Source organism: Cornus florida, unplaced genomic scaffold (assembly GCF_030987335.1).
Source record: "Cornus florida cultivar Cherokee Brave unplaced genomic scaffold, ASM3098733v1 CherokeeBrave_3.0.0_Hap2_Chr03, whole genome shotgun sequence".
NCBI classification, from domain to species: Eukaryota; Viridiplantae; Streptophyta; class Magnoliopsida; order Cornales; family Cornaceae; genus Cornus; species Cornus florida.
Genome location: NW_026775573.1, coordinates 47969428 through 47991624, shown reverse-complemented (window position 1 = coordinate 47991624; position 22197 = coordinate 47969428). Strand labels below are relative to the sequence as shown.

At 33.7% G+C, this 22197-nt stretch overlaps 1 protein-coding gene across 3 annotated transcripts; it reads left to right on the top strand.

The window, feature by feature from the left end:
• The first annotated feature begins 6690 nt into the window (after nucleotides 1–6690).
• On the top strand, nucleotides 6691–21085 carry LOC132300445 (receptor-like protein EIX1). Of its 3 annotated transcripts, none has more exons than XM_059797511.1 (2): nucleotides 6691–7239; nucleotides 19469–21085. In XM_059797511.1, the coding sequence occupies exons 1-2, from the start codon at nucleotides 6751–6753 to the stop codon at nucleotides 19586–19588; spliced, it is 609 nt and encodes a 202-aa protein (XP_059653494.1). In that variant the 5' UTR covers nucleotides 6691–6750; the 3' UTR covers nucleotides 19589–21085. The 3 variants fall into 3 exon arrangements, 2 of the variants coding, with proteins under 2 accessions (XP_059653494.1, XP_059653495.1); XM_059797512.1 differs by lacking the exon at nucleotides 19469–21085 and adding an exon at nucleotides 18533–19033 and having other exon boundaries at nucleotides 6695–7239; XR_009480436.1 differs by lacking the exons at nucleotides 6691–7239; nucleotides 19469–21085 and adding exons at nucleotides 17123–18037; nucleotides 18533–19033.
• The last annotated feature ends 1112 nt before the right edge of the window (nucleotides 21086–22197 follow it).

Below are 22197 nucleotides of genomic sequence, written 5' to 3'. Positions count from 1 at the left end.
TACAGAGTAACAGATGTCCGGTCTGGTACAGACCATGGCATACATGAGACTACCAACTGCCGAAGCATATGGTACCCGCCTCATTTGCTCAATTTCCTTATCAGTCTTGGGAGACTGATCATTAGAAAGAGCCAACCCATGTCTAAATGGCAAAAACCCTTTATTAGAGTTTTCCATTCCAAATTTGATCAGAACTTTGTCAATGTAAGACTCTTGAGACAAGCCTATTTTCTTTTTAACCCGATCTCGCATAAGCTTGATCCCAAGAATATAGCTTGCTTCTCCAAGATCTTTCATCTCAAATTTATTGAACAACCACCTTTTAACTGATGACAAAGCCTCTACATCATTACCAATGAGTAAGATGTCATCAACATATAAAACGAGAATCATGATGACATTACCCTATTTTTTCTTGTAAACGCAAGGTTCAAACACGTTTTGTTCAAAGCCAAATAATTTGACTGCCTGATCAAAACAAATGTTCTATGTGCGTGAAGCTTGCTTAAGTCCATAAATAGACCTATTCAACTTACATACACAGTCGTCACGACCTTTAACCACGAAACCGTCTGGTTGCCTTATGTAGATGTCTTGTTCAAGATGGCCATTTAAAAATGCCGTCTTAACATCCATCTGCCATATCTCATAGTCATAATAAGCACTAATGGCCAAAAGAATGCGAATAGATTTAAGCATTGCAACTGGTGAGAATGTATCCTCATAATCAATACCTTCACGTTGAGTGAAGCCTTTGGCAACCAGTCTAGTTTTGAATGTCTCAACATTCCCATCCATTCCTCTCTTTCGTTTGTAGATCCACTTATAACCAATGGGCTGAACCCCACTAGGAAGTTCTACAATATCCCAGACTTTGTTAGAATACATCGATTCCAACTCTGATTTCATGGCATCTTTCCAACGATTCGCATCTATATCGGTCAACGCTTTCGCATAGCTTACTGGGTCCGACTCATGCTTATCGGGGACGACCTCATAGACCTTACCCAAAAGTGTGAGTTTTTCGGGTTGGATGATAGTCCTCCCACTACGCCGAAGGACCGGTGCAGGAATCGATGTACTAGATGATGGTAATTCAACAGGGACTTCTTGTGTCTCATCATTCTCAGTATTTATATTAGATGTGTCCACAGGGGGTATATCTGACGTGCCAACCATCTCCTCTAACACTATCTGGCTACTAGGTCTGTAGTTCATAATATAATCCTCCTCCAGGTAAACAGCATGAGTGCTGACAATAACCTTATTATCCCTGGGATCATAAAATAATCCACCTCTAGTGCCCTTAGGATAGCCAACAAACAAACATGCATCTGATCTTGCTTCCAACTTGTCTGCCTGTTTCTTTCGCACGTGTGTTAGACACCCCCATATATGCATGTGATTTAAACTAGGTTTATGTCTAAACCACAGCTCATATGGCGTTCCTGAAACAGACTTGGATGGAACACAGTTCAAAATATACATTGCTGATTCTAAGGCTAATCCCCAAAATGATAGAGGTAATGTAACAAAACTCATCATAGATCTAACCATGTTAAGTAAAGTTTTGTTTCTCCTTTCTGCCACTCCATTCTGTTGAGGGCAGTCAGGTGCGGATAACTGGCGCACAATACCCTCATTGACCATATGATCCTTGAACTCCCCCAAGAGGTATTCACCTTCTCGATCAGATCGAAGTGTTTTGATAAGTTTACCTAATCTATGCTCCACTTCCACCTGAAACTCACGGAATTTTCCATAAGCTTCTGACTTGTGTCGCATTAGGTAAATATATCCAAAACATGAATAATCATTAATGAAAGTGATGAAGTACTCAAACCCTCCTCTGGCTTGGGTGTTCATGGGACCACACACGTCTGTGTGCACCAACTCTAATTGTTCTTTGGCTCTATATCCTTTGGCTGAGTAAGCCCTTCGAGTCATCTTTCCTTCAATACATGATTCACAAGTTGGCATAGGCTCCTCTGCCTCACAAGGTAATAAACCTTCTTTAACCAACCTTTGAATCCTATTTTGATTGATGTGACCCAATCGTAGATGCCAATGATACAATGAGTTTGGAGAAACTGTTTTTCTTTTAACATTCAATCTAGATGAAGTTGCATTTAATTCATAATTTTGCATTTGATATGAGCTAGGAGTTAAAACATATAGATTATCTTTCAATGCACCAGAAGTTATAACACAACCATTTAATTTAATTAAAACATTTTTTCCAAAAGTAAAAATATAATTTTTGCAAACCAACGAAGAAACTGAAATTAAATTGTGCCTAACATTTGGCGCATAAAGACAATCTTCTAAAATAAGACTCCTCCCACTATCAAACTGCATATGAACCACTCCCACTGCTTTAGCTTCCACCTTGGCATTAAATCCCATATGCAAGTATATCTCTTCTTCATTGAGGCTTCTGGACTCTTAGAATCCCTGCAATGAATTGCAAACATGATTAGTGGCTCCATAATCTATGCACCAGGAATCTATAGATTCAACCACATTACATGCATCAACAATGAATATACCTTTTCCTTTGCCTTGTGTGCGAAGTGTTGGGCAGTTAGGTTTCCAGTGACCCTGTTGACCGCAATGCAAGCAGTTTCCTTCGCCTTCAACCCGCACATTCTTCTTTCCCTTATCCTTTTGGATTACTTTGCTTGGCACAACCACAGTTTTGGCACCATCCTTCTTCTTTTTCTTGCCCCTCCTCTTGGGCCTAGAAGTGGATGGTCCAGCAGACTGAGTGTAGTTGATAGATGCACCCTTGCTTTTGTTTATCCCTTCAAAGGTTACCAACTCATTCAATAGTTCAGTGAATGTGTACTCAAGCTTATTCATATAATAATTAACCCTAAAAGAGTTAAATGAGTCTGGCAATGAAGCGATAATCATGTCAACCTAAAGTTCACCATCCAAGTTGCATCCAAGGATCTCCAGTTCATTTATAAAAACCAATCATTTTTAAAGCATGTTCCCGAACTGAAGTACCTTGGACCATCTTAATGGTCATCAAATTTGTCATAGCATTTTGGCGTGCACTCTTACCAATTTGCCCAAACATTTCCTTAAGGTTAAGCATGATGTCTGCAGAAGCGAGATATTGAAGATGTTGACTTTGGAGTACATTCGAGGGTGAAGCAAGAATGTAGCACCTAGTCATCTCATCTGCTTTATTCCATTTCTTAAAAACTTCATGCTCCTCAGGAGGATCCTCAGGCAAAGGTGGAGAAGGTCTAGGAGTAGTAAGCACATAATTCAACTTCTCATATGTGAGTACAATATCTAGTTGCCTTTTCCAATCGATATAATTAGGTCCAGTTAATCGATTTTGTTTTAGTATGTTTGCAAGTGGACTGAATGGACTAGTCATGATAAATCTGAAAATAAAAGCATTCATACAATAAATAAAGTGAATAATAATAATCGTGCAAGTATAAAATAATTAATTAATTGTGGGTCCCTTAACCACATTGCATGAAAAATCGGACAATCAATATGCCAATAACTTATCCGGTTGGCGGAATTCATTATTACTTATTGACGAGAACAACTCATTATTTCCATATCTCTTTAGACAATGCCTTATATATATATATGAAATAATTCCCGATTACATTTAGCCTTTCTAAAATCACCTAGTATAGACCACTCCGTTGGGGAGCTAATACTATTGATTTTAGATTGAGTGTATAACATAATTAATGCTCCAACGAAAAATCAAATATTAAATATATTGCCATTAATAGTTTAGACTCTTTAAATCATGCGTAGGGCCTTATTTTTAAAGATCTAACTATAATGGTTATAAATATTTTCGTGAGACCACCATTCTTGTAATCTAGACTCTTTAAATCATGCGTGGAGCCTTATTTTTAAAGATCTAATCACAATGGTTATAATTACGAAGGCCATGGGGTAATGTATAAAAATCCCCGCTCCCACTCAATTTTTAATAATATAAAATTAGGGTTTTCAATTCATGATTTAATGCATGCAAAACACCTTGATTTTAATCCAATTAAATTTAGAAAATATATATGGATTTTAAATGATTCACCAATATTTAATTTGAGGCAAAAAATAATTTACAAAAAAATAATTTTTCTGTTTCCCAATAAATGCCCTCAAATTAATTAGAAATCTAATCCAATTTATTTTCATAATTTAATTAATATAAATTAAGCCATTTAATTAAAAATCATGGATCTAATGCATGAACAATTATAATAAGTATTAAATTATTCCATGCATCAAATAATAGACAGAAGCAATATAAATGGCCAATGGATTCAGTTTTTAACATTTAAAAACTATTCTTGCTGTACGGGCGTCCTTCAACTGTCTGTAAACACCTATAGGAAGCTTGTACGCGTCAGAAGAAGCAAAACGCCGCTTGAAACGAGCCTAGAGGACCCCACACGCGCTGGCACGCGCCTAGGGCAGGCTGCAAGACTCGGCACTCGCCCCCACGCGCGTGGGGCGGGTGGGACGCGCCCTCATACGCTCCCACGCGCCTGGGGCGCGTGGGACGCGCCTCCACGTGCCTTCACGGGCGTGGAGAGCTATGCTCCTTGGCTAGCGCGTGCAATGCACGCGCCAGCATGTGCCTTTATATGCCACTTCCTGGCGCGTGAGGAACACGTGCCAAGCTCACTTTGTCTGTGCCACACCTGATCCGGGCCACCTCCGACGCCCTTTCTCGCGGCCGGCGAAGCTCCGGCAACTGGAAAAACGCTGAAAAAATTCCAAAAAATCCGAAAAATTCAAGAAAATTAAATTAAGCCTCAAAAAAATTCCAGAAAAATTCTGAAAAATTCAAAAAAATTCCAGAAAATTACTGAAGCATAATTTAACCCTTTCGGACCCTCTTGAAGCTTCATAGCATCCTTTGATGAATATTACATGGCTTTAATAAATACTTACAATTTGAAATACAATGGAAAAAATTAAATTACATCATTGAATTTTCAAACAGCTAAAACAAAGCCTTAATTACATTCATCCAAAAATAAAATTACATTCTATATACCTATAAGCTTCATCCATGACCCAAACACACATCATCATTCATTCACAATTATACATACATCATCATGTATTAATATATATCAACATAATAAATCATACATCAACATATATCAATAATTTTATATCTGTATATATAATTTGGATCCATGAATATGATTTTTATAAACACATGTTCTCTAATAATGAATCAAACCATGTGCTCCGATATCACTGTTGGGAAACGTGCAAACTTTAAAACTTTTTGAGGGATTTGCAATCATGAATCTTGATTCATCACATAGAGACAAGTTTTATGCAAAGATAAATAAAAGATGATGCATAATTCAATAAACAGATTGAATACTTACATCAAAGGTCTGAGTAAACCTTTTGAACTTTCCTCTAAAGTGAATGTTCTCACTTATTGTAGATCCCTTTAGCAAGATCCTTTCTCCTTCTTTTTGATTATTATCTTCCCTTTAGGAATCACCAATATGCCTTGATGAATGACTTTGGAATCTAGGCTGGTGGTAGCCTCCTTTAGAAGAGAAAACAAAACCCTAAAATCTAGAGAGAGAAAGTGTATTCCTTTTTCTTGTTCTCAAAGTCACCCCTAAAATATACATGAACTCATGTATATATAGGCAAAATAAAAATAAGAATAAGGAAACAATAAATTATTCTCCATCTCTAATTCAACTTTCTCAATTCTAACATGACTCCAATATCAATTTGGGCTATTGGTGAGAATCCTTTTGGGCTTACTATTTTCTTGGCTCCTATAAATTAATAATTGGTCCGGTCCATTAAACCATGGACTCAATTCAATTAATTCATAAATTAATTTCTACTCCACTAAAAGAAATTAATTGCACTCCAATTAAATAGTAAATAAATTCTAAGTCAATGTTGCACTTTAACCCCTCTATGCTTAATTATTTATCGGATAATTAAAGCCATCAATCCGACAACATAATTAATATAATTATTTTGTTACCTTTGATTATTTCCGACTCGATCACAATAAAATATTTATTTGACAAAAAATAATAATAATTTATTAAATAAATATATATAGAAAACATTTGTCTAAAACATACGAAGGCCTTCGAATTTAATTTGTGATCAACCATAATCAAAACAAAATAAATACAAATAGCACTGATGCAAATAGTGAGAATATAGACCTCTAATTATTAATTACATAACTACCCAAAGTGTCGATTTAAAGATCCCGAGGTATCCGTCGAATAAATCAAAGTAATTATTAATTAATAAAAGAGTCTATACTTCTCTCATGCTTGAGAGTCAAAAGCCATGACTGTGATAGAGAGCAATTGCATATGACAGCTCTCGCAATATATCTTAATCTATCGTGGACTCGGTTTAAGTCTTAACTAATTAAATGTCCATCCATAATTACCGACTTTAAACCATTTATGATTACAAATTTTTAACATAGTATTAATTGTCATTACATACATATAAATATATTTTGTAATCAAGTGGACACAATCAATTCCATAATGAATCGAAAAATAATACATTCCATTCACCAATTGTATAATGCTTTAATAATAATATCCAGATAAGAAACCATGACTTTTACAATCCAAAATTAGAATTTGCTATGCTAGGGCACACATATCCTAACAGTTGGGTGGGAAGATTAGTTCCTTTTTGGTGGAATTAGAATCTCTGATTTACTTGGACTTGAGTATGAACAATTTCAGTGGTTCTACTATTCCAAGTTTCTTTGGTTCTATGCTGAGTTTGAGATATCTCAACCTTTCTTATGCTTATTTTATGGGATTGATTCCTCATCAACTTGGGAATCTCTCTGGGCTTCGTGTTCTTGATCTAAATTCTAATAATGATCAACTTTATGTTGATGACCTTAGTTGGATTGCTAGTCTTCATTCCTTGGAATACGTTGACATGAGTTGGATCGACCTTGGCAAGGCGGTTGATTGGCATAGACAACTGAACAACCTTCCTTCCCTTTCAGAACTACGTTTGTCAAGCTGCAATCTCCAAGGGCCGATTTCTCATCAGCTTGGTAATCTATCGAGCCTTCGTCATCTCGATCTAGGATTTAATTATGTACTTTATGCTGATGATCTTAGTTGGATTGCTCGTCTTTGTTCCTTGGAATACCTTGACATGATCGATGCTGACCTTCACAAGGCAGTCGATTGGCTTCAATCGGTGAGCATGCTTCCTTACCTTTCAGAGCTGTATTTGCGCTTCTACCAACTTGAGAAAATGATTCCACCTCTTTCTTATGTTAACTTTACATCTCTTAAATTCATTGAACTTCATAATAACAATTTCAATTGCAAGATACCGGATTTGTTGTTTAATTTCACTAGTAACCTTCAGTCTCTTTCCCTATCCCGCAATTCCCTATATGGTCAAATACCTAGCATCATTTCAAAACTTCGCCTGTTGAGAGAGTTAGACTTGGGAGACAATCATCTAATTACAGGGAAAATCCCAGACGGGCTTGGGCAATTGAAACATCTTGAATATTTGTCACTTGGAGGGAACTTATTGTATGGTCCCATTCCACCATTTATTGGAAACTTATCATCCTTGAGTGTCTTAGATCTTTCTTCAAATAGATTGAATGACACTTTTCCAAAGAGTGTGGGGTTCCTCTCAAATCTTGAGGAATTATTGGTAGGTCATAATTCCATAGGAGGCATTGTTTCAGAAGTGAATTTTGCTGAACTCTCAAAGTTGAAGTATTTGTATATGTCTTCAAACTCTCTTTTCTTCAACATGAACTCTAATTGGGTTCCTCCTTTTCAACTTGAGATACTGAGTATGAGCTCCTGCAATTGTTGGGAAACGTGCTAGTTTTAAAAAAAAAATTTGAGGGATTTTGATTCATAGATCTTGATTCATCACATAGAGACAAGTTTTATGCAAAAATAAAATATGATGTATCATTCAATTAATGGATTGAATACTTACATCAAAGGTCTGAGTAAACCTTTAAATCTTTCCTCTAAAGTGAATGTTCTCACTTATTGTAGATCCCTTAGCAAGATGCCTTCTCCTTGGATCCCTATCATCTTGATAATTATTTTGCCTTTAGGAATCACTCATATGCCTCCATGAATGACCTTGAAAAATTAGGCTTGTTGGAGCCTCCATTAGATGAGAACACTAACCCTAATTTTCTAGAGAGAGAAAATTTATTCCTTTTTCCTTCTCATAAAAATCATCACCCAAAATATATATAGACCATGTATATTTATAGGCAACATAAAGGTAAAGAAAAGGAAACAACGAATCCTTCTCAATCTCTAATTTACATGTCTCAAATCTAATATGATTCCAATATCAAGTTGGGTTATGAGTGAGAATCCATTGGGCCTATTATTTTATTGGCTACAATGAATTAATAATTGGCCCAGTCCATGGACCCAATTCAATTAATTCATAAATTAATTTCTACTCCACTAAAAGAAATTAATTGAACTCCAATTAAATAATAAATAACCTCTAAGTCAATATTACACTTTGACCCCTCTATGCATAATTAGTTATCGGATAAATAAAGCCATCAATCCAACTACTTAATTAATATATTTATTTTGGTACCTTTGATTATTTCTGACTCGATCACAACAAAACATTTGTTTGACAAAAATAATAATTTAAATAAATAAATATATAATAAATCATTTTGTCTAAAAACATACGAAGGCCTTCGAATTTACTTTGTGATCAACCATAATCAATACAAAATAAATACAAGTAGCAATGATGCATATCTTGAAAATATAACCCTCTAACTATTAATCACATAACTACCCAAAGTGTCGGTCTAAGGATCCCGAAGAATCCGCCGAACAAATCAAAGTAATTATTAATTAATAAAAGAGTCTATAATTTTCTCATGCTTAAGAGTCAAATGCCATGACGGTGATAGGGAGCAATTGCATACGACGACTCTCGCAATATATCTCAACCTAACGCGGATCCAGTTCAAGTCTTAATTAATTGTGAGTCCATCCATAATTACCGACTATGAACAATTTATAATTATTATTTATATATCATGCATTGATTGTCATCACATACATATATATAAATATTTTGTGTAATTACAGGGACACTATTAATTTCATAGTGAATCGAAACATAATACATTGAATTCACCAATTATATAAATCATAAATATTTCAGATATGTCAGAAACATATGTCACTATAATCCAGATAGGAATTTGCTATGCCAGGGCATATAACTCCCAACAGCTCCCACTTGCCCTCATAGCCAATTCAAATTGCACCTAACTCCAATGTTATCCAGATGATAATCAAAATTATTGATCAATGACACCTTTGATAATGAATCAACAAAGTTGTGTTCCAATGTAATATTCTAACTACAAGTACATTTTCTTGCCGGACAATATCATGTAGAACATGATACTTCCTCTCAGTGTATCTTGTTCCTTTATAGAACCTTGGGTCATTGGTTTGAACTACTTCTGCACTATTGTCACAACATAGCTCAATAGGCAGGCTAGTATACTCCACAACCTCTAAATCAGTGAGATCAAACCAATAGACTTCCTTTGCCGCCTTAATGCTGCAATATATTCCACTTGCAGGTTTGAGTCAGCAGTTGAAATCTGCTTAACAATCTACCAACTAATTTCCCTTCCATTAAATGAACATACACTAAGTCATGAACCTCATAGTATCTACTTCTGATTGAAAATTAGAACTAGCATACCTGACTAGGACCATATCATCACATCTATAAATGAGTATGATATCATTGGTTCTCCTTAGGTACTTAATGATATTTTTCACAACAGACCAGTTATCAAGTCCAGGATTGGACTGATATCATCTGACTATCCCTACAATGTAGCGAATGTCCTGTTCGGTATAGACCATGGTATATATGAGACTCCCATATGCCAAAGCATATAGTTCTAGTCTCATTTGCTCAATCTCCTCTGCTAGTCTTAGAAAACTACTTACTAGAGAGAGCAATCCATATCAATAAAGCAAGAACTCATTCTTTGAGTTATGCATACCAAACCTGGTCAAAACTTTATCAATGTAGGATTATTAAGATAAGCCTATTTTCCTTTTAACCTGATCTTGCAAAAGCTTGATCTTAGGAATATAGCTTGCATCTTGAAAATCCTTCATTTAAAAGTAATTGAACAACTACCTCTTTATTGATGAGGAACTTCCACATCATTCTAAATGAGTAGGATGTCATCAATATATATAGAATCAGAAAAATAATGACATTCCCTTGTACACTCATGATTTATTCACTAAGAAATCTTCTGGTATCTTTCTGTAGATTAACTTGCCTTCCATAGGAATCACCCTACTAGAAAGTTCTACAAGATCCCAGAATTTATTAGAATACATAGATTCCAACTCTAATTTCATAGTAACTCGTCAAAACGATCTGTATCCATATCGGTTCACGCTTCCGTGTAGCTTACTGGGTCCAACTCATGTTTAACAGGGATGTCCATAATGGTCTCACCTAAAAACATGATTTTGTCGGATTGGATGATAATCCTCCCACTACCTCAATGTACCGATGCAGGAATCTGTGTACTAGGTGATGCTGACGCATCAATAGGGAATTCATTTATTATTCTCAATCTCTATAATAAGTGTGTTCACATGTGGTACATCTGGTACTCACACCATATTCTCTAACATTATGCTACTAGGTATGTAATTCATAATATGATCCTCCTATAGATAAACAGTGAGTGTAAACAACCAACTTTTATCATTGAGATCATAAAATAATCCATCCTAGTGACTTTTAAAGTAGCTATCAAATCTATCATGCGTATGATCTGTTTCCAACTTACTTGTCCATATCAAGCGCACACGTGCAAGACTACCCCATATGTGCATGTGATTCAAACTAAGATTTAGTCAAAAAAACAGCTCAACGATATCCTTGAAACAGACTATGATAGAATGCAGTTCATAATGCGCATCGATGTCATTAACGCTAGACTCTTAAATTAAAGAGATAATATAGCATAACTGATCATAGATCTAACCATGTTAAGTGGAATTCTGTTATTCCTATTTGACACCTAAATGTATTTAGCGTCAATTGCGGAAAACTGGTACACAACACCCTCATTTACCATATAGTCTTTGCACTATCCCAAGAAATACTCATATCCTCGATCAGATCGAAGTGTCTTGATAAGTTTACCTAATCTGTGCTCCACATCAGTCTTGACCTTCTCAGAATATACCAAAAGTTTAAGACTTGTGTTGCATCAGATAAACTTATCCAAAACATGAGTAATCTTGCTTAGATGTTCATAAGACCACACGTGTCAGTGTGTACCGACTCCAATTGTCCTTTATGTCTATTTCATCTGGTTGATTAAACCCTTAGAGTTATCTATCCTTCAAAACAGGATTCACAAGTTTGGTTTAGGCTCCTCTGCCTCGCTAGGTAATAAATCTTCTTTAACCAATCTTTGAATCTCATTTTGATTGATAACAACCCAAAAATAGATATTAAAAGTACAATGAGTCAGAAATAATAAATTTTCTCTTAACCTTCAATCTAGAAGATGCAACATTAGTTTCTACATCCTGCAAATCTTAAGAACTTATGGTTACAGTATATTAACCATCTTTCAATGCACCAGAAGTAATCGCATATCTATTCAATTTTATAAAACCAGTTTTACAAAATAACAACACAGTTTTTATAAACCAAAAATGAAACAAGAATTAGATTGCGGTTAACATCTGTACATAAAGATAGTTCTCTAATACTAATATCCTCATACTCTCTAATTTCAGATGTAATACTCCCACTAACTTAGCTACAACCTTGACATCAGGTTAAAAGGCAAATATATATCCATATCATCGAGGCTTCTGGATTCCTGAAATCCTTGCAACGAATTGCAAACATGTTTAGTGGCTCTAGAATCTATCCATCAGGAATTAATAGATACAACCACATAACATGGCTCAATGATTAAATATATATTTTCCTATGCCACGTCATTGCTTAGATAGTTCGTCCTTTAGTGTCATAGTTAGCGACAAAAGAAACAATTTCCTTCGCCCTCAACATACACTGCCTTATTCCCTTTAACCTTTTTGAATACTCATGTTTTGTGCTAGCCTAGTCCTATTATCATCCTTCTTCTTTGCTTTGCCCATCCACTTGGGCCTAGAAGAAGATGGTATAGACTAGGTTAGATTGATAGGAACGCTCATACTCTTGATTATCCCTTCATCTGTTACCAATTCTATAAGAATATCAGCGAGTGTGATCTCAAACTGATTCCTTATTTAGTTCACTCTAACAAAGTCGAACGAGTTTGGTAACAAGGCAATAATCATGTCAACTTGAAACTTACCACCCAAGTCAGCCCTATTGATCTCCAGCTAATTTTTAAATAATAAACAATCATTTTCCAAAATTTGATTTCATACTGGAGTTCCTTAGGCTATCTTGATGTTATTCAAGACTGACATAACATAGTACTTTGTCATACTCTCTATCTAATCTCACCAAAACATCTTATTGAAATTTAACATGATGCTTGAAGAAAATAAAATAATGTAAATGTTAGCTTTGGAGCGTATTCGAGGTAAACTCTAGAATATTGCACCAAGTCATCTCATTTGCCTTATTTCACTTATTCAAAACATTAATGTTCTCTTGGGTATCTTAAAGTAAAAGGATTAGGTTTAGGAGTAGTAAATACATTTGTACCCTTACGTTGTGAATAAAATATCTAAGTTCCTTTCCCAGTCAATATTAATGAGGTCCAGTTACATTGAATATGTAAGCAAGCAGATAAACTGGATTAGACATAATTAATCTGAATATAAATGCATTCATACAATATGCAAGGTGAATTATTAATACTGTCATGCATATTTAAAATTAAAATGAGTTTGTTAACCACATAATATAATAAATCTCAATCGAACAAGAGATCATTATCATTATTGGTGAACAATCCCTTTTAATTAATGCGGGTCCCTCAACTCTGTAGCATAATAAATCAACTAATCAATATGTCAATAACTTATCCTGTTGGAGGAGTTCATTATTACAATTGTTGAGATTCATTTACTATTAGGCGAGCACTTTCATTAAAATAGTATGTGGGTCCCTTAACCACTGCATGAAAAATCGAATAACCAATACGCCAATAACTTATTCGGTTGGTGAACTTCATTATTACTATTGGCGGGCAAATCCCATCATCTCCATATCTATTAAGACAATGCATTGTCTATATATATGAAATGACTCCCGATTATGTTTAGCTTTTCTAAAATCACCTAGTGTAGACCACTCCGTTGGGGAGCTAACACTATTGATTTTAGATTGAGTGTATAACGTTATTAATGCTCTAATGAAAAATAAAACATTAAATATCTTGTCATTATAATCTAGACTCTTTAAATCATGCATAGGGCCTTATTTTTAAAGATCTAATTATAATGAACATTTAATATTATTATTTTCATGAGATAACCATTCTTGTAATATTAAGACTCTTCAAATCATGCGTGGGGCCTTATTTTTGAAGATCTAATTACAATGGTTTTAATAACGAAGGCCATGGGGTAATGTATAAAAATCCCCGCTCCCACTCAATTTTTAATCATTCATAATTAGGGTTTTCATTTTATTCATTTATATGATATAATGCATGCAAAACGTCTTGATTTTAATCCAATTAAATTTAGAAAATATTTGGACTTTCAATGATTCACTAATATTTAATTTGAAGCACACTTTAAAAATAATTTACAAAAATAATTTTTTGTTTCCTAATAAGTGCCCTCAAATTAATTAGTAATCAAATCCAATTAATTTTCATAATTTAATTAATATAAATCAAGTCATTTTAATTAAATATCATGGATCCAATGCATGAACAATAATAATTAGCAATTAATTTTTTCATGCATCACATATATCACATAAATAAATAAATAAATGATAAAGCAGATAAAATGGCCAATGGATTTAGCTTTTAACATTAAAAACTAAATAAATATTAAAACAAGCCAGGAGGTCCACTGTAATGTCCAACGCACCTGCAGGAGTCAAAAACACAGTTAAACGCACCCTGGATGAGCCCCCACGCGCCTACCACGCGCCTACCACGCGCTCACGGCTTTCCCCACGCGCATGCACGCGCTGGAGGGAGGTGGTAGGGCCTTTCACGCACTCCTACGCGCATGTGGGAGTGAGCTGCGCGTGGAACACGCTGTGGTTGGAAGCAGGCGCGTGTCACGCGCCTGCACGCTCCTGGATCCGTGGCCTTTGTCTGGCGCGTGAGGAACATGCGCCGGAATGCTTGTTCTTCTCTGGCGCGTGAATACACGTGCTAGAATGCCAATTCTGCTATCAGCTTTGGCGCGTATACCTCACGCGCTTGTGAATTGGTTATCCTCTTCAGTGTACCGTGGGCGCTGCTCCACTGGATTATTTTCCCTCGTCGCCGGCAACTTTCCGGTCGCCGGAAAATCGCCGAAAAATTTCCATAAATTAATTAAAAAATTCCAGAAATTAAATTAGGCCTTAAAAAATTCCAGAAAAATTCCGAAAAATTTCTAAAAAATCCCAAAAAATTCCTGAAGCCTAATTTGACCATCTTGGACCATCTTGAAGCTGCATAGCACCCTTTGATGAATATTACATGGCTTTAAATAAATTTACAATTTGAAATACAATGAAAAAAATTAAATTACATCATTGAACTTTCAAACGGCTAAATCAAAACCTTAATTACATTCATCCAAAGATAAAATTACATTCAATTATCCTATAAGCTTCATCCATGGCCCAAACACACATCATCATCCATTCACAATTATACATACATCATTATATATCAATATATTAATTCATACATCAACATACATTAATAAATAAATATATATGCATATCAAAATTGGATCCATGAATGATGAGTTTTGACAAAAACATGATCTCTAGTAATGAATCAAACCATGCTCTGATACCACTATTAGGAAACGTGCTAGTTTTAAAAACTTTTTGAGGGATTTTGATTCATAGATCTTGATTCATCACATAGAGACAAGTTTTATGCAAAAATAAAATATGATGTATCATTCAATTAATGGATTGAATACTTATATCAAAGGTCTGAGTAAACCTTTAAATCTTTCCTCTAAAGTGAATGTTCTCACTTATTGTAAATCCCTTAGCAAGATGCCTTCTCCTTGGATCCTCATCCTCTTGGTAATTGTTTTGCCTTTAGGAATCACTCATATGCCTCCATGAATGACCTTGGAAAATTAGGCTTGTGGGAGCCTCCATTAGATGAGAACACTAACCCTAATTTTCTAGAGAGAGAAAATTTATTCCTTTTTCCTTCTCATAAAAATCATCACCCAAAATATATATAGACCATGTATATTTATAGGCAACATAAAGGTAAAGAAAATGAAACAACGAATCCTTCTCAATCTCTAATTTACATGTCTCAAATCTAATATGATTCCAATATCAAGTTGGGTTATGAGTGAGAATCCATTGGGCCTATTATTTTATTGGCTACAATGAATTAATAATTAGCTCGGTCCATGGATCCAATTCAATTAATTCATAAATTAATTTCTACTCCACTAAAAGAAATTAATTGAACTCCAATTAAAAATAAATAACCTCTAAGTCAATATTACACTTTGACCCCTCTATGCATAATTAGTTATCGGATAAATAAAGCCATCAATCCGACTACTTAATTAATATATTTATTTTGGTACCTTTGATTATTTCTGGCTCAATCACAATAAAACATTTGTTTGACAAAAATAATAATTTAAATAAATAAATATATAATAAATCATTTTGTCTAAAAACATACGAAGGCCTTCGAATTTACTTTGTGATCAACCATAATCAATACAAAATAAATACAAGTAGCAATGATACAAATCTTGAAAATATAACCCTCTAACTATTAATCACATAACTACCCAAAGTGTCGGTCTAAGGATCCCGAAGAATCCGCCGAACAAATCAAAGTAATTATTAATTAATAAAAAAGTCTATAATTTTCTCATGCTTAATAGTCAAATGCCATGACGGTGATAGGGAGCAATTGCATATGACGGCTCTCGCAATATATCTCAATCTAACGCGGATCCAGTTTAAGTCTTAATTAATTATGAGTCCATCCATAATTACCGACTATGAACAATTTATAATTACTATTTATATATCATGCATTGATTGCCATCACATACATATATATAAATATTTTTTGTAATTATAGGGACACTATCAATTTCATAGTGAATCGAAACATAATACATTGAATTCACCAATTATATAAATCATAAATATTTCAGATATGTCAGAAACATATGTCACTATAATCCAGATAGGAATTTGCTATGCCAGGGCATATAACTCCCAACAGCAATATGGGTCCAAGTTTTCCTTTATGACTACAAACACAAGTATCTTTGTGGGTATTAGACATTTCCCAATCGGGAATTTCAGGTGCAGCTCCAGAATGGTTGTGGAAGTGGGTGTCAGGTATTGATTCTATCAATCTCTCCAACAACCAAATAAATAGAGACATATTGAACGTGTTCCTAAACTCGAGTTTTGTTGATATTAGTTCTAATCGTTTCAAGGGTTCATTACCACGTTTGTCTCCAAATGTTAGATATTTGAACCTTGCAAACAATTCTTTCTTTGGACCCATTTCCTCATTCTTGTGCCAAGAGATGAATGGAGAAAGTATGTTGGAGGTTCTAGATGTATCAAATAATATACTATTAGGTCAACTTTCTCATTGCTTGATGCATTGGCAACATCTGACCCATGTGAACGTGGGAAGGAACTACCTATCTGGTAAAATTCCCAACTCATTGGGTTCGCTGGGGTTTCTCGAATCTTTGCAATTGTATGATAATAATTTCTTTAGAGAAATACCTTTATCATAGCGAAACTACACTTATTTAAGCCTCATTAATTTAGCTGGAAATGAATTTACCGGACTCATTCCGAGTTGGATTGGAGAAATTTTTGGCTTGAAGGTTCCCAGCTTAAGATCCAATAAATTTATCGGCAATATACCGTCACAAATATGCCAACTTTCTGGGCTTATAATCCTTGATCTTGGGAATAATAGCCTTTCCGGACCGATACCAAAATGTTTGAAGAATATCAGTGCGTTGACTAGCACAAATTCTGCATATCATCACAAATTGGAAATGGGAAGTGGTGTTGGTAATATTCCCATTGAAGGCTACATAGATATTTTCTCATTGGTGACAAAAGGGAGAGAATCAGAGTACAAGAATATCCTTGGACTTGTTACGAGCATAGATCTCTCACATAATAATTTATCTGGTTCAATCCCAGATGATTTTTCTAGTCTTGATGCATTGCGATTTTTAAACTTGTCTCATAATAAAATTACGGGAAAGATACCGGAGAACATTGGAGGCATGAAACTGTTAGAATCCCTTGATATCTTGAGAAACTATATTTTGGGTGAAATTCCTCAAAGCATGTCTAATTTGACATTTCTGAGTTACTTGAACTTGTCATACGACTTCTTAAATGGAAGAATTCCTACGGGCACCCAACTTTAGAGTTTTGATGCAACTAGCTACATTGGCAATGCTAAACTTTGTGGAGCCCCTCTCAACAACAATTGCACAAGAAGAGAAGAATCTCAAGGTCGAGGTGTGACGTCAATGGAGGAAGAGGAAGAAAAGCATGAAATGGTTTGGTTTTATATTGGTATGGGTCCAGGATTTGTGGTTGGATTTTGGATTGTTTGTGGTACTCTTCTCCTCAAAAGGACATGGAGGCATGCTTATTTTCAGCTTCTTGATGATATGAAAGACCGGATCTATGTGGCTATATTGATAAAGGTGAATTGGTTCCGCAACAAGTTCAAGAGATCTAATGAAACATGAAGAACATCATCATCTTCTACAAGGTTTTGCTTCCACATTTCTTTCCTTTTAATTTTTTATTTTTTCCTTCTTGTAGTTGCTACTCTGTTCATGCTCTTTATCTATTTACTAATATACTGTACACTTGGTAGTCTATTTTTGTAGTCATGCTAAAGTTTATTTGAATTATCACTTTAAATATAAATTAACTTATATTTGCTATGCAAAAACCCTTCTAACACAAATAGATGAAAACAACAATAACCAGGAAAAGGAAATAATTTTTTTTTGAAATATCCATTTAAACCAAACCCTCTTTGATTCAGGAAAACCAAAATCATTTTGACTACTGATCAAGCCTTTGGTTTTGAAAAAGAATACCACAGACTTTGGTTTTGAAAAAGTGGACTGGTTTAGTTCTAAGTTCCCTCAGAAAAACTAGGAAGTAATTTTGTTTCAAATGTAAAGATTGTGGTTGAACAAAAATCATATTTTATGTGTGTTGAATTGGACATTTGGTTAAATCTATTTTTTTGCAGATTGCTGATACAATGAATAATTCCCTGCTGGACATTTTGGATCAACCGGGAGCTAGATTTTGAATGTGGTTGTGGATCCGTTGTTGGTGTGATAATTTGGTTGCTTTGTTTGTTTGTCTTTCTTCTTTTCTTGGGCTATTTTATTTTATTTTTTTATTATTTTTTTTTTTTTTTTAATTTTTCCCTCTAGTAAGTGGTTTTCTTTTATGGTAATGTATTGAGGAGGGTATGCCTTCCTATCCAATTGTATTGTGTGGACTGGTTGTGTTATAAAATTTGGTTTGCTTAGGAAAAACGAGTGTGTGTGTGACTTCCAGGTTCAGAAAAGTAGAGTGAGAAGAACAAATGTGCGTAATGTGTGTGTGTGTGATTGTTGAAGAAAGTAGAGTGAGAAGAGGTCCGATTGTGAGAAAGCTCTGGAATTGCAGCCAAGAGTGATGGTGGGAAGTTCCGATTTGCTCCCGAGATAAAGGGACAGGTGAGAGTGTTGAGGGATTTTTTCTCTCGAGTTTCCTCCAGTTCCAGTATGAATTCCAAGGGATTTTTATCTGCCAAAAGCTTGTATTTCTGATGAGGTAAGTTCAGCACCATTTAATCCAAGCTATTTTTGCTCCACTTTTCTTCATCTTCGTACCTGACCAAAGAAATGATCTTTCTGATAGGTTCAGTGGATGTTTTACAATTGGAAGCATATAGATTCATTTATTTGTTTTCGGATTTTCCTTTATTTATTTATTTATTTTTTTGGGTTTTTGGTTGCATTTATAGTCATAGTAGAAAGGTTTAAATTTTTTATGTTATAAATAGTTAGAAATATGATTGGTTGGCAGTGTATATGAAAAAAATGACTCTCTCTCCCCATTTGCTTTTGACATCAAGTAAGAAATGCAAAACCTGGGTTAAAGTTTGATTTGTGCACAATAAATTGCTATGCAGATAGACACAAGATTTAGCTACGTGATCGTAGGCAACAAGCAAAGAGACATGAAAAGAATTGGAAGTCATGGTGGTTGTCTCTTCAAAGATCTGAAACAAGCTCTATGTGAACAAAGGTGAGTAGCACAATTTTAAACAAAGAAAAAGAAGAGCACACTTAAAAGTCACATTTATGAACACATTGACCAAGGAAATAATACACAGTAATCTATTCGCATTCATGCCTGAGTTCAACAAACAATAATACAATAATATATAAGAAATATATCTAACTCAGTTGCGCATGAAGTGATATCATGCTTTATCACGAGTCACATTCAAGCAATCTGAACCACTGCAGAGTTATGCTATGAGTTTGCTTTTATTTAATACCTTTCTCATTTGTTTTTGAACTTTATTGGAAATTTAATTATTGGATAACTAATTAACTCTCATTACCAAATAAAGCAATATGAGCTTACATCATTATGTAAAAACATTTTAAGAATTGGTTTAAGATTTGTGAAGTTGAACAAATTAATTAAGTTTTAACGATAATTATGTTGAAGTATACATAAATATTCTCTAATTGGTGACAAAAGGGAGGGAAATGAGAAGAACGGAAATATAGATATTCTTCCTTTCTTTTAATTATATCTTTTTCATATTCCGAAAAACCTATTTTTAGATTCTTTTCACCCAAAAATATTAAGGGTCATGCCACCATGCATGTCTCTCATTGCTTACCACCATAGTTACTAAAACCACCTATTACTTATGGATAAATAAAAATTGGTGTCAATTATATAACTTTACCCGTAACTAATTCATGTTCCACTCCAAAATAAAAAAAAAATCTATTTTAAATCATTTGACCCAAAACTTGTATTTTCTAATTCTATTTACCTAGAATTTAATGAACTGTATAATTCTACATATTTTACTAAAAGATTACATATATATTTAGATATGGAAAAGGAGATCTATTTTCTTGCTTAGAAAAAATATGATATTTGCAAAAATAAAAACTCAACTCTGCTAAATTTTTTTTTTTTTGTTTTGAAAGGTAAACGTTAATTGCATTAGAGTTACTATATAAGGCCCCAAACTCCGGCCCATGTGAGGAATGATGACGCATATACAAGGCACAATTCGTCCAAGCCCAATTCTAAGACAAACAGATAATACAAAAAAGTGGCCCAAGCCTAATCCATAGTACCAATTCTGCTACAAACAGATTTTTCTGACTTAAATTATTATAATAAAAAAAGGGTGTACCATTAAATATTATTTATACTATATTTGCATTTCCAACCAGCTTTTAGACCTATATAAATCTGGTTTTTTTCTTTAAATTTATCTGCTAGATATATATATATATATTTGAAAATTATATTTTGCATTCATTTCGTTAGTTTTTATTAATTTTCATTTTATACAAATTTGTTAAAGAGACACTACGAGAAATAATGCTTAATTTTTTTTATTATTTTTATTATTATTATTATTATTATTATTATTATTTTTTACATATATAATATTTATGCCTACATGTTTTTCTTCTTAATTTTTTTTAATATTTTAAAATAATTTTTTTTCTATAAAAAAAAATGTATTCCTTCTACGTGATTAATGTGAATTTAATAGTCTAGTAAAATGTTAACATATTAAAAAATAATAATAAAAGTGTTAATTTATATGAATGATGTCGTTAGATTATTTAATATAAAAAAATCAAGACGCACTTATAAAGTAAATTTTCAAATAAACTTAATGGGTATTTAAGTCAATTTTTATTTCAGTTCCCTTTTATTTAACGTCGGTTTGCTAAGTCACCCCCTTGGATAATTGAAGGGGGTTTTTTGACAAAAAAGTTAAAGAAAATGGATTTAATGGAAAAGGCAAATAGAAAAGGAGGGTGTAATGTAGTTCACCCTAAAAAAAAAAAAAAAAATAGTTGAATGTAGTTAGCTGTATCTTCCTAACTTTATTATTATTATTATTATTATTATTATTATTATTATTATTTATGCTAATGTTAGTGTTGTAAGTCAAGTATTCAAAGTCTGGTGATCATTCTCAGCCTCCAAAAGAGGAAAATGACACTACTCAACAGGGCAGAGCCAAAAATTTTGATTTAGGGGCGAACTAAAAAAATAAAAGTGACTACAGTGCATAAGACTCCCATTATTATAGAATAGGGACAAATTAATACTATGTAATTAAAAATTTACTAATCAATATCGTAATATATTTCCTAATCAATAGTAATATAAGTATAATATTGTATTAAAAAAAAAAAAAAAAACTATACTATTTAAGTTGTATCTTCTCATTTTTTGGATTGTATTTTGCTCAATACATTTACTAATAAGAATAATAATTGTAATATATATATATATATATATATATATATATATATATATATTACAATATTATTGATCATCGATGGTTTAGCTGGGACCAACCGAAAAAAAAAAAAAAGGGCAATTAGTCTGGTCAAGTTAGCCATTCCAATCGTTGAAATGGGCTCTCGCTTACTCTTTTCAAGATTTTCTTTATTCAAAAGTTGGCTATTCCAAGCTTTAAAAAGGTTGGCTCTGCCTTCAAAAGTACCCATGTATATAACACACGCATATAAGCAAAAAAACACGTGATCAAATGATTTTTTTTACTTCTAAATTTTTTTTTAAGTGTTATCTTATTTTAGTATTTAGCTTCATATTCTATTTTTTTTCTTAAGTTTTTAG

Coding starts and splice junctions, on each gene's coding strand:
- LOC132300445 (XM_059797511.1), top strand. CDS start 6,751: ATGAACAATTTCAGTGGTTCTACTATTCCAAGTTTCTTTGGTTCTATG. Junction 7,240..19,468: donor CAGTCGATTGGCTTCAATCG/GTGAGCATGCTT, acceptor ATTGCTATGCAG/ATAGACACAAGATTTAGCTA.